General features: G+C 35.1%; 1 protein-coding gene across 1 annotated transcript in view; it reads left to right on the forward strand.

Moving 5' to 3' along the window:
• GBE1 (1,4-alpha-glucan branching enzyme 1) overlaps nt 1-14,110 on the forward strand; it is a 148,692-nt gene that overhangs the window by 10,495 nt on the left and 124,087 nt on the right. Inside the window, exon 3 of the mRNA XM_009274494.1 lies at nt 8,931-9,046. Coding sequence (XP_009272769.1) covers nt 8,931-9,046 — 116 coding nt within the window. The remainder of the gene's footprint in view (nt 1-8,930; nt 9,047-14,110) is intronic.

Genomic DNA, 14,110 nt, shown 5'->3' on the forward strand with positions numbered 1-14,110 from the left:
AGTAAAAGTGAGAAAACTCGTGGGTTGAGATAAAGACAGTTTAAGTAAGGCAAAAGCCGCTCATGCAAGCAAAGCAAAACAAGGAATTCATTCACTGCTTCCCATGGGCAGGCAGGTGTTCAGCCATCCCCAGGAAAGCAGGGCTCTATCATGCATAATGGTTACTTGGGAAGACAAACGCCATCGCTCAATGTCCCCCCTTTCCTTCTCCTTCCCCCAGCTTTATATGCTGAGCATGACGTCACATGGTGTGGAATATCCCTTTGGTCAGTTGGGGTCAGCTGTCCCAGCTGTGTCCCCTCCCAACTTCTTGTGCACCCCCAGCCTGCTCGCTGGTGGGGTAGGGTGAGAAGCCGAAAAGGCCTTGACTCTGTGCGAGCACTGCTCAGCAGTAACGAAAACATCCCTGTGTTATTAGCACTGTTTCCAGCACAAATCCAAAACATAGTCCCTTACCAGCTACTGTGAAGAAAATTAACTCTATCCCAGCCAAAACCAGCACATGTTGATACACTTAGAACTTGAGACAAATATAAACTTGCTCCTCATTCGGAAGGCTAGCTACACTCAAATCATGTTCTGCAAATTCTTAAATGGAAGTCAGATGCATTTTTGCTCTTAAATCCTGCAATACGAATTCCACTCTCCTTTTTTTGTTTGGGGTTTTGGGGGTTTTTGTTCTGTCTTTTCCCTTTCACCTCTCTACTCCGTCCCTTCTTCAGGGTTAGGTATTAGTCCATCAAGATGCTAGGAATTTTGTTACTGGCTCTTACTGGGACTTTATCTGTGAAATTATTTTGTTCATTTAACTGCATTTCAGAAGTATGCAGTGTTATTTATCCAACTTCTGTTTTGCAGAAATACTTACCTGGTGAATGTTCAGTGTGTGTATTTATATTACAAAAAAATACGAATTGCCCGTTTGAGGCAGTTAACTACTGCTTATACAAAAATTTAGATGTTGAGTTTTCCTTCTTCCCTACTCCTGTTTGAGGAAACTATTAAAAGGGCAAACTCTGGATTTGAGGAAGGAAGTAATGAACTTGAAATTGTATTTGCTTATATAACTTTACAATGATAAGACTCATTACATATGCCATTGGCTGTAGTATCTGGTGGTGCTTTCTAAAGTACTGTGGTTAAGCTTTTGTAAAAAATGTGTGCAGTAATAAAGAAATAAATGTACTACCCTGGCAGTGTTTTTCAGATCCATTGTTAAGATTTTTTTCAATGTTTCACAGCAAACAGTACTCTTTTAGTACTGGTTTTCCATAGTCCCAAAATCAATATGCTTATAAATGGAATAGGCAAAAGAAAGAGTTTAAATATTCATGTTATGCTTCAGTTTCCAAACATCAGAGTCATAAAATGCACCTATTTTAAGTGTCAGCAATTTTGTATTTTCTCTTTTTCTTTTTTTAAGAACTCAATGGGAGGGTCTGTGTCCACTATTCACTGTGATAATTTGAGTCTATAGACTATCTTTAGAAAAATCTTCTTTTTTAATGCAGAAGACAAACAGAAAAGTTAGTGCAACATGCTCCTGTTTGATAAAGTTAACCTAGTGAATGATAGAGTAACTTTCCTTGAAATACTCCTTGTTCTTTTTATTGATATTATTTATAAATAAATGATAAATAAATAGACATTGATAAAATAGGTTAGTGCAGTACTTGAATTTTAATATGGGAATGTATAAATATATAAAAATAATAATTTTAATATGGGAATCATATGTCCTCAGATTCAAAAATGAGTAATGAATCACGAGTATAGTTCACCTACTGCTAGATTATAGTTATGCCAGCTATCAGTACTGACTGCAAGACAGCTAGATGAGGATATTTTAATAGCTCAAGTTGATATGTATAAACACACAGAAAATTCTCCTCCTTACCCCTCCTCTGCTCCTTGCAACCCCACCCTTTGCTCAAGGATTTTGTGTGATGGGTATAATATTGTCTTTAAGTTAAATTACTCAACACAGTTGAAGACTAGAATACATTTTTAATGTATTTTTAATAGATAGCCATTTTAAAAACAGACTTTTAATGAAATTAATAACTAATATTTTAAAAAGAAGATCTAACTTGTAAATTGGCTTGGCAGGTTGGGGAGCGAAGCACACATACCAGAATACAGTAGCTAAAAACTGCAGTGGTTTTCTAAACTCTACTTAATTTAAAATATTTCATGTAATACATCATATATATGACAGAGAAATTTAGGACTAATATCTTAGAGTAGTTGTATCTACATGTTAATGAAATGTGGCAGTAAGAAGTCAAAAGACTTAAAGAAAAAAAAAGTCCTTTTAATGTGGGGGGAAAAAAAAGCATTTGTCCTATATATCATATTCGTCAGTCATAGTAAAGTATTCATTCCCAAAGGGGAAGATAATGTACTCAGAAAGCCTAGAGGAATGGAAGACTGTAATTCAATTGAGATGAGCTTTAATAATATTCTGATGAGAAATTGGGTTGCAAAACCCTAAGATTTAGATTCAGGTTGCTACAGATATGTTTAATTAAAACTGAATCCCTTTTATCTTTCTTTAAGTTTTCAAGCAGGTTAAAGTCTCAAACTAAATTTATGATTATATTGTATTTAAATTGAATATCAGGATTGTTTTTAATAAGAATTTTTAATAAAACTCAGCTTTTTATAGAGAGAACTGTAATTGAACCATTTGGGGGGGGAGTTGGAAGTCTTATACAAAGAAACAAACGTGGAACTTAAATGACAGCAGCTCTTTAGGTTTTAAACTGAAATATGATGGCATATAATATAAAAACAGTCAATTCATGCTTTGTTTTTTAGTTCTCATGTAGGGAGATGGATAGCAGCTTTTTCTCATACTGTTTTATTTAATAATACGGTATTGTCTGCGAATGTCTTAAATGTTTGATGGAAAGACACAAGAAATGACACAAAATATTAGTCCCTGATATTTAATCTGATAAGTTTTTGAGGATCAAAAATTTATAAAAATTATAATGGCAAGTGCAGACTGTGTTATGGAGAACTTAAACTTCTTTGAGCATTTATAATTAAGCTGATAGTTGATAATAGATTTATTATGAACTGTGCTTTAAATGATAAATATTAGTAACTTATTTCTGTAACTATATACATGTGAAGCATCAGTCCTGCAAATGTGAAGCTTTTTGTGAATGACTTTTATGCCTTATAGCAGACAATAAAAACTTTGATATTAAGATATTTTGGCCTAAATTATGGTGTATTTGTACCTCATTCTGAGACAATTGTAATGAATGTGATAGCTCCTATTTATAGAATAATTCTTAGTATCACTGTGCATTCTGGAAAAAAGCTAGAATCTAGTAATAGCATACAAATCTGTATTTGGATTGGAGAATGAAAAACATAAATTCAGGAAAACCCCAATACTTTGAGTTCTTTTTGTCTCTTCTTTAAAACTCCATAATTGGAGAGAAAAAGATATTATATTTATTTGGTATTCTGGTATGATGCTTTACTCTATCTGAAAAGTTTTTAAATGAACATTGAAAAACATTAAGATTTGTCAATTAGTACTTTTAGCCTCTCAGTAAATCAAGTGTATGAGGCAATTAGCTGAATTTCTGATACTAGAGGCAGTATCAACTTTATAGGTACCTTAAAAACTCTTTGTGGTAACACGCTGAATATCTTATTTGCATGCTGTATGGCTGAGGAGCTTGGTGACTACTGGCAATTTATTGGTACTTTACAGTTAACGATTTCAAAATAAGTCACTGAACTGCCAAGTTTTGAGGGTAACCCACGGAATTTGTTTGGGAATTAGAACACTCAAAATTGTATTTCGCCATCCAGAGACTCAGTAGGTTATCTGTAAACAATATTTTAATTAAAAAAAGTTACTGGCTTTAAGAAGCTTGAAAGAGTATGTATGTGCTAACTTGGAAGTCAGTAATTTATATAATACATTGTCATACTTGTGGTTTCTGTTCTTTAGTTTCATTTTTTCTTTTCCCTGCCTTCCCCTCCCTCCCGGCTAACACTGGATCTAAAATGTTGATCACTCTGGAATGTCTGGTTTGGTTTCTGCTTCCTTTTTCTTGCACTGGTAGGGAAGACTTCTGCTGGGGCTGGAGGGTGGAGGGAGGGTGGGCTGGTTGGTTTTGGGGTGGAGGTTTGTTTATTATTTAAACTTTTACCTAAATGGAATCTAGATACTACTATGATATGATACTGAAGTTCTTACTACTTTCTTCAAAGATTTTTATAGAAAAATACCTAGATTTCATGAGTAAAGTCAAATAGCGCTATACTTCTGTGGCTGCAGACAACTGAAGGCAGTAGACTGAAGTATAAGCTGCTATTAATATCCAGGGAGACATCCTGAGAAGTAATGACATTTGTTTTTATGTCAGTGTTTGAGCTGTTTAATCACTTTTTAAGCAGATTATGTTAATGACCCTACTATTGAGCTGTTGGAAATCAGGCAACGTAGAAAGAAGAAGACCTAATTGGCCATTGTGTAGAACAGTATAGTGTCCTTAGAGAATGTCTCAATTTATGTTCTGATTTCATATTCCAAGCAAATGGTATAAAGGTATCTTGTGGGATAATGGGATTTTGATGCCCTTCCCTTGTCTGAACTGCTATTTGTCTGATAACTTTTCCTCAAGGAAGATGTGTGAATGCTTGCTGGACCCTGCATTCTTTTTTGAGCATCTTTCAGTTGATCAGCAGTATGTGGAATGTAAAAATTAGTTTATTGTACTTGAGAATTCAACCTCAGTATATAAAGTTTTTGCACCTCTGAAAAAATAGTTACAACACTGCACTAATGTATTGGCTCTTACAGTGGAACAAGTGAATGATTTGGTCAATATGCAAGAAGTACTCCTTTCCCCTATGTGAAGCAAGAGGAGTGTTAATTTCTGATATGAAATTCCAAGTTAAGCCACGAGCCTCAGAGATGTATGGCTATATACTTGTCAAGGTGAAAATAAAACCAGATGGAACAAGAAGTCACTTAACTTATGATTTAGCTGGAAGTATTGCGTTTAAATTGATTTTCAATGACAAATGGTAGAGTCTAAGCCATTATAGCTTTGAATTTAGTTCTAGATCAAAGCTCAGTTCATGATTCTTTGGCATGCTAAGGATGCAGTTCTGAGCAAGAAGTTCCCTTGTGCCTCATGTTGCTGAGGTAGGATGTAATGTTTGAATAATTGGCTGGTGTTGGAAGATCTAGTCAGACATGAGAGAAACTAAAAGTACCAGGCTATTCAAGATGTCTTCCATGTTGGATTAAGACTTATCTGGGGCTTGAACTTTGGTATAGAAGCTCTTGTCTTTGTGTATGGCTTATGGGTTTTCCATGATGGTGTCCTTTTTTCCTAAAACGTGTTAACTTTTTATGCCTCTTGCCTTAATACAAAGTAATATTTTCAGTTATAACTTTCCTAAATGAGTTCTTCTCCAGGGGTGAGTAGTAAACAATGGTTTTAAGTAGGACCATCTGGGACAGATGGGTATTGCTTTGCATTTATTCTTAAGTCATGAGCCACGGACACCCAGTAATGAAGGACTGTGGCTGAGAAGAGGAAAGATTAACAGGAGCATCCAGTATTGCTAGCAGGTGGAGAGGAAAGTGTAAGGAACTTGGGCAGAATTGTTAAAGCTGCCTGTGGAGAGCAGAGGTGCTTAAATGGGTAGAGATGCAACCATTCCCCTCTAAAGGAGGGAAGAGGTGGTTGTAACAGAGGTCATGAGAATTTTTTTTTTGAATAATGTAAGACTTCAGTGTTCTTCATGTATGAAGTCAACTTAACTTCAGGCAATTTCCCCAAGTGAGTTTTCTAGAGACTGGGCCTAAGACTTTTGCTGTAGCTTTTTATTTTTCTCAGTATTAGCAGGTCATCACCTCGCATGTTTGTTTCAGTTCATGCATTGTAATCAAGAGATACAGCTCAATTGGAAAGACTTTCACAAAAGCAATGAAGATGATCAGATGTCAGGAGGGGAGAAGGTTGAAAGAGTTGGTAGTAATTCCCATAAGAAGGTCTTGAATATCATAAATCCTAACAGGTTCCTTAAAGTAGTCTTCTTGCAACTTCTTAAGATGTTTGTTACTTTTCTTATCTTTCTTTTGTTTTCCCATTTTTGCCTGAATTGTTTGTTTCAGACAGTTTAGCTGTTTACAATTTAAAAGAAAATATCAATTTTAACTCTTACCACATTTGTGTGGTTTTTGTTCTTGCTTTTCTGTTAAAAGGTGCAGTGTTGTTTGGAGATGCTCTTTCTGAGCACTTGATATAGGGTTCTTACCATATGTTGGTATTTGAAGTTTAGGTACTGTTTCTGATGTTATACTCCAGTTTAAGGTCCTGCTTTGGACAAAATGTGCTGTAATTGTCCAGACACAGGGATAAGTTCTTCCAGATGTCTTCAGTTCCTCCAGTAGGCTTCCAGGGTCTTACCTTGCCCTGTACCCCTCAGCTGTCATTCATTTTGCTTTAAGGACTGTATCAATGCCACTTGGATTATGCAAATATGTTCTAAATGAGCATGTAAGTTTCCTAGTTTATGCATAATATATTGCCATACTTTCTACCTCCAACTCCCTTTTTGCCCTTTAAGTACCTTCAGTGTTTTGGGAGCATTCAGGAGCCCTTAGATGACTGCTGTCCCCCCTCTCCTTCTCTTAGTGATGATCGCTGACAGACTTGTAACTCACAGTAGGTACCATGCTACATGACCTCCCCCCCCAAACCCTAAAATCCTAGTGATGTATTCTACATCTCTTTTTACTATTCCCTGAAATAAAATAAATATATGTATTATAGTGTATAAACACTATATATAGTGTTTGCAGCTTAGACATTCTTTTAAGGAGGATTGCTTTATTGCTAAGGTATTGTTTGTTTGATGTTGGTTGTAGTAGCTGTTAATAGTGTTTGTTTAAATTTTTTTTTTGGTTGAAACTTCAGAGTAAAACCAAGGGGGAAGACCCATCTAAATCTTACTAATATACAAGCTCTTCTGCTATTAATCAAGCAATGGTTTAGTAAATACTTTCCTTCTGCTAATGTGTGTATTTTCTGTCTGCACTATCCAAATACCTTAATAGTGATAAAAACTACCATCTAAATAGAGTACTGAGTTAACTGTATTTCTGTTTCTGAGCATAGGAAATGTTTTATTATAATAATCTCTTCATTGGTTTTGACATTGCTCTTTATTGTAAAATGAATAGGTAATAGAATACTTGTCTTACATAGTTATTTTTGTCACATTGTCTAGCCTGTTTGATTTGTGCCTTTCAGTTTTGTTCTTTAAAGATTGGCAGTTCTCAAGTTTAAACAGCTGTGTAAGAGCAACTAGCAAGTTACTTTGAAAGCAGCCTAGCCCTTCTCTGAAACTCAAGACATCCATATATTGTTAGAGAAGGTTATTTTTTTGTTGCACAGCAGATATTTATTGGAAAATATTTATATTCATCAACATATGTAAATTCTTCTCTACCTCCCCTGTTGTGATTTCCATGGTGCTAAAAGCAATGATCCTGCTCCAATGGCATGTCCATTCTTTTATTTAATTGCTTTTAACCCTGACTACCATGTTTAGTAGCAATATTGTTTTGTACTAGCTTAAACTAGTTGTGGAACTACAGTTTAGGATGTGAACAGTTTGTTAGCTGTTATAGAATGCCTGTTTAACATCATGCGCTGCACCTCCTGTAAATAGGTCACTGAAGGCTGCTTATTCTTCTGTCATTGAGGGGTAAGCCACTTTTTTTTAACTATAGGACATGGCATGCAAAAAGATTAGCATGAAGGAAGATTAACATGTGTTAATGTCTTGCAATTCAATTTTCTGTGTTGACTGGTTTTTTGTTAGTTTAGCAGTCTCTGTTGCCTTGAACTATGTGAGATAGACATGTTTCATGTAATGTAGTAATCTTCAAACTTGGCTTGCCACTTTCTTCTAGCCTAAAAATGATTGTTGCCTAAGTCTGTCCATTCAGAAGCTTTATATTCAGTCTCACTCATATGACTTAACTTTGAACATGTATACAAACACACAAGATCATCTTGGCAGATGTCTGTTCAGTTGGGCATGTCATAATGACCAACTTTGCATGTCTTCAGTGCTCAGTGAATCCAAGGAGGACAAAGAATCATGAATTATGGAATCTAAGCTTGGTTCATTAAAATTTTTTAATGAAAAAGGAATCTTCTTCAAGACTTATTTAAATAAAACTGGCATTTTAGGCCAAATTTTCTGGCTGTGTTGTCATTGTCTGGTATTGTGTGGTTTCCTGGCCATTGCTACCAAGCTTGTCTGCAGTTTCCCCTTTATTTTTCCTATTATATACACTTAATGAGTGTTATTAATAGGACATCAGCTGCTCAAAATAGAGGCAATGAGCAGCGTGTATGTCCAAACCTGGCTTGAGCATTCAATGTATGGAGGTTGGTTTTGGTTATATTTTGTCCAAACTCACTTCCTTTCTCCATAATCAACAGCTGCTAATTATTTTTTCCCCATAGTGTTAAATATTTCTACTGGCTTGTTTAGGATGTAAGGTTTCTTTTTTTAATTCAACATTAAGCACTCCTTTTCAGCCATTAACTTTCATCCCACCATGGTTTTGTGGTATTAAAATCAGTAGTGTTTTTTTGGCAGGAGGAGGTTATTTTTACTTTGATCAAAGAAGGTAAAGTAGAAATAATTTAATACTCAAAGTAGAGTTGGAGTATGGTTTCCTAATGAAATTATCATACATTTTATTGAACCTCTTTTAAATGTGTATGGTAGTATCGGATATAAAAGTATGTGTCTGCTATCACTGAAGTTAATTCTGAAAAAGATGGAACACGCTGTTATACCTTTGGATTGTAATTGGACACATTTTAAGATAAATACACTTAATATTATTTGTTAAATTGCAGATGGCTGGAATCCATTTTCTCATCCATATAAGAAGATGGAGTATGGGAAGTGGGAGTTGTTCATTCCACCTGGACAAGATGGTCATCCTTCTGTGCCCCATGGATCAAAGCTAAAGGTGTTGGTTCTAGACTTACTCTGTCCAATTCCTGTAACTGTTCTTACTCAATTGTCCTTTTTGTTTTCTTTTAAATAATTTTATCTTCTTTTAATTGTTCTAAGAAGCAGAATCAGTTTACCTACTTGTACAAAGTGACCTCAATGAGTGAAATATTAACGTCTAACTCTTTTTGTAATGCTTAGGAACAGGCATATGTGGCTGAAATGTGGATATAGTGCATTGTATCATGTTACAAGATGAAAACAGTATTTACATACTGATGATTTGAAAAATAAGAATTAAGTAATGTATAGATAAAGTCTTTCTGTATCTGATGCAACTACTTGAGATTAAGATCGTCTTCACATCTCAATACCTTAGTAATTTTTGTGATCCTTCTAACCATGGCTTTTCAAGTGATCTTTTTGTGTTGCTTTAGTGGTACATACGGTCTTTTAAAAGTTCTGCCTATCATTTAGGAATTAAGGGTATTGAGCAGCAGGCTTAGGTTAAGTAAGTTAAACTAAATACAGACGCAGGGAAAACTTAGTTGTTTTATCAGTTGTATTTCATGAGTATCCATGAGCATAAAATCCTTTCTTCTAGAAATAAATGGAAGGTTTCTTTGAGCTGTCAAATGCCATAGTTGTTATGCTTAGTGGAGCCATACATAATGACAACTAACTCTCAGTAGAGTTGATTATTTCTAGGTGAATACTGATTTCAGTCAGAGATGTAGTTCTGAGAATTTGAATTGTTGCAGTCAGAGCTTGAGTTCCAGAGATATTGGATGCTAATGGGGGACAGTAGTGAGTGGTTAAGGAAAGAAATGTACTGAAATCATCTATTGACTAGGAAAACTAAGAAACTGGGAGCATTTGTATAATACTACTATATTACCAGGGCTCCCATCAACAAAACTAACACACTGAAGAAATCCTCATTTTTCTGCTGAAAATCAGCTTAGGTAAACAAGGAATCTGCTGAAACAAAGATATGCATAAAAATGCTCTGGAAATGCTTACTTAAAGTGTGTGCTTATCTCTATGCTTTTTGTTACGGCCTATGAAATTATCCCAGTAATAAATATGGATAAATTGAAATTTAGGAATAATCATTCAGGGATGAGAAAGCTGTCTTTATTTCAGAGCAGGAAAGAAAACAGTTGTCTGCAACTCAGAAATACAGTGATTATGCAGTAATGTATGAGATTGAGGAATGGTTACTTGATATTTTCCATGGTTTTGAGATGTAAGTAGGTTAGATTTTTTGATTGTTGCTGAATTTATGTTTTATGTTGTGTCTACAAAACTATTGAGCTCGCCTACTGTAGAATATTATATGCTCAGTGTAGAGATAAGAGGTGTGAATGATGAGGAGTGTTGATTACTATTAACATAGTAGCAAAAAGCATATATTCTTAAACACGTTTGGAAAAACATAAGATTATTTTTTCTGTCTACCTATATAATCATTCGTCATATCTCCTATTTTTGAAGTACAAGTCTTTATAGTACTTTCTCTCTTTTCATTCACCATTTTCTTTGAAATATAAACTCCATAAAGCAAGGACTGTATTGTGCATAATTTGTTTAGTATGCAGAATTTTTGATGATCACTCTTGGTACCGATGTACTAGTAAGATGATTTGCTGTAGTTCTGTAGTTGCTCTGAGTCTTCTGAAAAGCTCTGCCACATGCTGGCAGAGCAGAATGTGAGCTTTTTTCCTTTTTTCTTTTTTTTTTTAATTTTAGGGTTTTTTACCCTGCCACTCTTTTAACTGTGCTTTTACATGGTCAGTTCTAAACCAAGATGTATGCAGCTGTCACTGACACTCAAAATATGTGATTGCCGAACAGGCTTGTGAAGCTGGACTGTTCTGTCTGCCTGCGAGAGAGATTTGCTTTTGAGTGAGATTTGCTTGTCTTAAAAAAAAAAAAAAAAAAAAAAAAAAAAAAAAAGATTTAGAAACTTGATTCACAAGTGTATATAACCATAATTGATGACTTCATCCATATGGAACTGCTCCTAGCCTCATCTGTAACTTTGCTAATAATCTTTCATGACGCTTTGTTTTTGTTCCATGGTGCCTATGCAACTGAATCTAACACATCACAATGTGTACTTTCAGTGTATTTACATGATATAACTAATGTGGAAAGTCTCCAGTTGAGGTAGTTCTAAAATGGTTTATCTGTCACAAAAGCTGGAATGAGGTTGGAATACTCCATATGGTAGGCATGTACGTTACCCTCACGCTACAGCTGATTTTTTCATCCTCTCTCATTCCACTAACAGGTTCAGAAAACTGCTGCTCTTCTCTAAGTTTTCTTCAAACTGCATGGTTCTGTTTGGGTTCAGAAAACTGCTGCTCTTTAAGTTTTCTTCAAACTGCATGGTTCTGTTAATGATGATCATTCATAAATGTGTGTATTTTTGGGAACACAAGGATTTGTGTGGTAGAGCACAGTTTTGCAGTTCTTTGTTCATGTAGAAGCTGACACTATTGGATTGTCTGTAGATGGAAATTACTGTGCGGGTTGCAGAGCTAATGTTTAAATACACAGGCACTGTTGTCTGTGTGCACTAGACTAGGCAACAAAAACTTTCTTTTTAGTAATGAAGGTATTCCCTCTTGCTTTACTAAAGAAGCGTAAGGAAATCGCAGGTTTTAAAGTTTCTTTTACCAATACTATTCCTAAATACTTAAGTTGAAATAGTCTACTTTAGACATTTGTGCAGTGATTTGATTAATCTGTTAGGGGAAAGAAGTCTCCTCCAGAAGGTCCTTATCTTTAGCGTCTGTCCACAGTTTTAATCTCTAGTTCTACACAGGCGAATGCCAAGTTCTGAAATGGTGACAAGGTCATTCCTCTTAAATAAGTAATTTCTAAGCCAGAATGGGAAATGGATGGAGCATAGCTGGTGACACTAATTTAGATCAGGTCACAAAATATTTTTGTAGGAAAATAAATGAGGAGCAGAGGTCAAACGTTTGCCTGTTTTCAATAGTAGTAGACTGTCTACTGTAGCTCTTCAGGCAGTCTTCTCAAAGTAAATATAAACACTGAAGAGGGCGAGTAATTAAAAAAACCTGCTATAGATCTTCTGATACATTTCTGTGTGAAGGGATGGATGCTTATAACAGTTGAGTGACTCCCTTGTGGATTATGACATCCATCTACAAAATAAGGTTACCTGCTAGAAAAGGGTGCTTTTTTCATTCTCCCATGGATCAGTGGGGAGCTTAGTGTGAGTTAAGTGAACAAATATAGTTGCTGTTGTGGTTGTCTCTTTTTTAAAAAAACAAAAACAAAAAACTTCTGATAGATGTCATAAGCTAAGCACAGGTTAAAAAACAAAAACAAACTTTGTGCTTTAATAAATTAAGCCTCTTTACCTCTGTTTCTTTATTCTGATGGGGGTAGTTTGAAAGATGGGCTGGGACAACCAAAGCTTCTTTAAGCATTAACTTGTTTGTCATTCTAACAGTGATGGCAGTTGGGGGCCAAGTACGCTTATCTTCTTTCATGGTTGAAAATAACTGAATTCTTCCTTCATTGCCAGAGTATCCTTAATTACCTTTTCATAGTATACAGTAAGCTTTTAGAAAAATTAACATGGATAGGCTTCCTCGGCAAGTCTTGTCATGTGTTGTCCTTTAAGCATTAACATGTTTGTCATTCTAACAGTGATGGCAGTTGGGGGCCAAGTACGCTTATCTTCTTTCATGGTTGAAAATAACTGAATTCTTCCTTCATTGCCAGAGTATCCTTAATTACCTTTTCATAGTATACAGTAAGCTTTTAGAAAAATTAACATGGATAGGCTTCCTCGGCAAGTCTTGTCATGTGTTGTCATATGCATGCATGCGTTTAATCGGTGTTCCACTTTGTTCTTTTACTGTTTATTTATAAATGAGTTTTACAACTGCTTAAAAATACCTGTAAATTAAGTTTTTTTTACTGTAGTTCGTAAGATCCTCATTTTGAAATAGTGTCAGTGGAGTTTAGGGGTGGGGACAGTATTGGTAAAAATTGAGATCTTAATATCTGCAGTGGGGAACTCATTTAATATTCTTTATAGGAATGCCAAGTAGCAACACAGAAAATGCAGAACAGTTGGAAAATAGAAGCCCATAAGAATTCAAACCTAGATGAAAATAATCTCTAAATTCATGGCTAATGATCAAGTTCTAAAAATATTTTCACACAGCTAAATAAGAAAAGATGGTAAGATCAGTACTTCCAAAATACTGGCAATTATGATTGAGCTACCTGCTGCCCTGGAGCATTGACTAGGAGGAGATCTGTATAGCGGAACCACTAAGCTTCTATGGTGTGTGTGAACCACTTCATACTTCTGTGAGCTGGAGAGAGGGTATACTAAAATAGCAGCAGCTGTTCAATTTTCTGGTAACGATAGTAGATCTGTGATTTCTGAAATGATTTGACAGAACAAGAATTTTATATACTAATAAATTTATCTGACAACATGCGTGAAATTAAAACACTATGCAACTAAATATCACTTGTACATTCTTGAAATAAAGTTTAATGTAAGTGATTCTGGCTTATTTCTCTTGAGTTATGAAGGTAAGAGTCAGGATGGCTGACATGCCTCCATAATGCAACTTTTACCAAGAGCAAGGTAAAGATTAGGAAGTTATCTGTAAAATATGAGTGACTAAATTTGTTGGTTTCTTACACTTTTGAAATCATATGAGTTAACTACAAATGGGTAGCTTTCTCAGATAGCTTTTATGTCATTGAGTGTAGATAGATAAAAGTCAAAAAAATTCCCCAAACTAACCCTGTTTTATCGTTAATTCTGACTGGATTTTAACAGATCATTTCACCATAGCAGCCTTCATAATTTCTGTGTATGTTGAAAGAACTAATCATATACAGCTCAGGGAACAAATAACATACGTTTTCCCTAGATAGGTCACCTCAGAAAATGGTAGAAACTTTTTAAAAACTCTGCATTCCTTCCTTTGCTAAATCTATATCCTTTCCTCCTTCACATACATATATGTATGTGTGTGTATATATTTAAATGGTAAACTTCATATTTTTTTGA

This window comes from Aptenodytes forsteri, unplaced genomic scaffold (genome assembly GCF_000699145.1).
Source record: "Aptenodytes forsteri isolate BGI_AS27 unplaced genomic scaffold, ASM69914v1 Scaffold207, whole genome shotgun sequence".
NCBI classification, from domain to species: Eukaryota; Metazoa; Chordata; class Aves; order Sphenisciformes; family Spheniscidae; genus Aptenodytes; species Aptenodytes forsteri.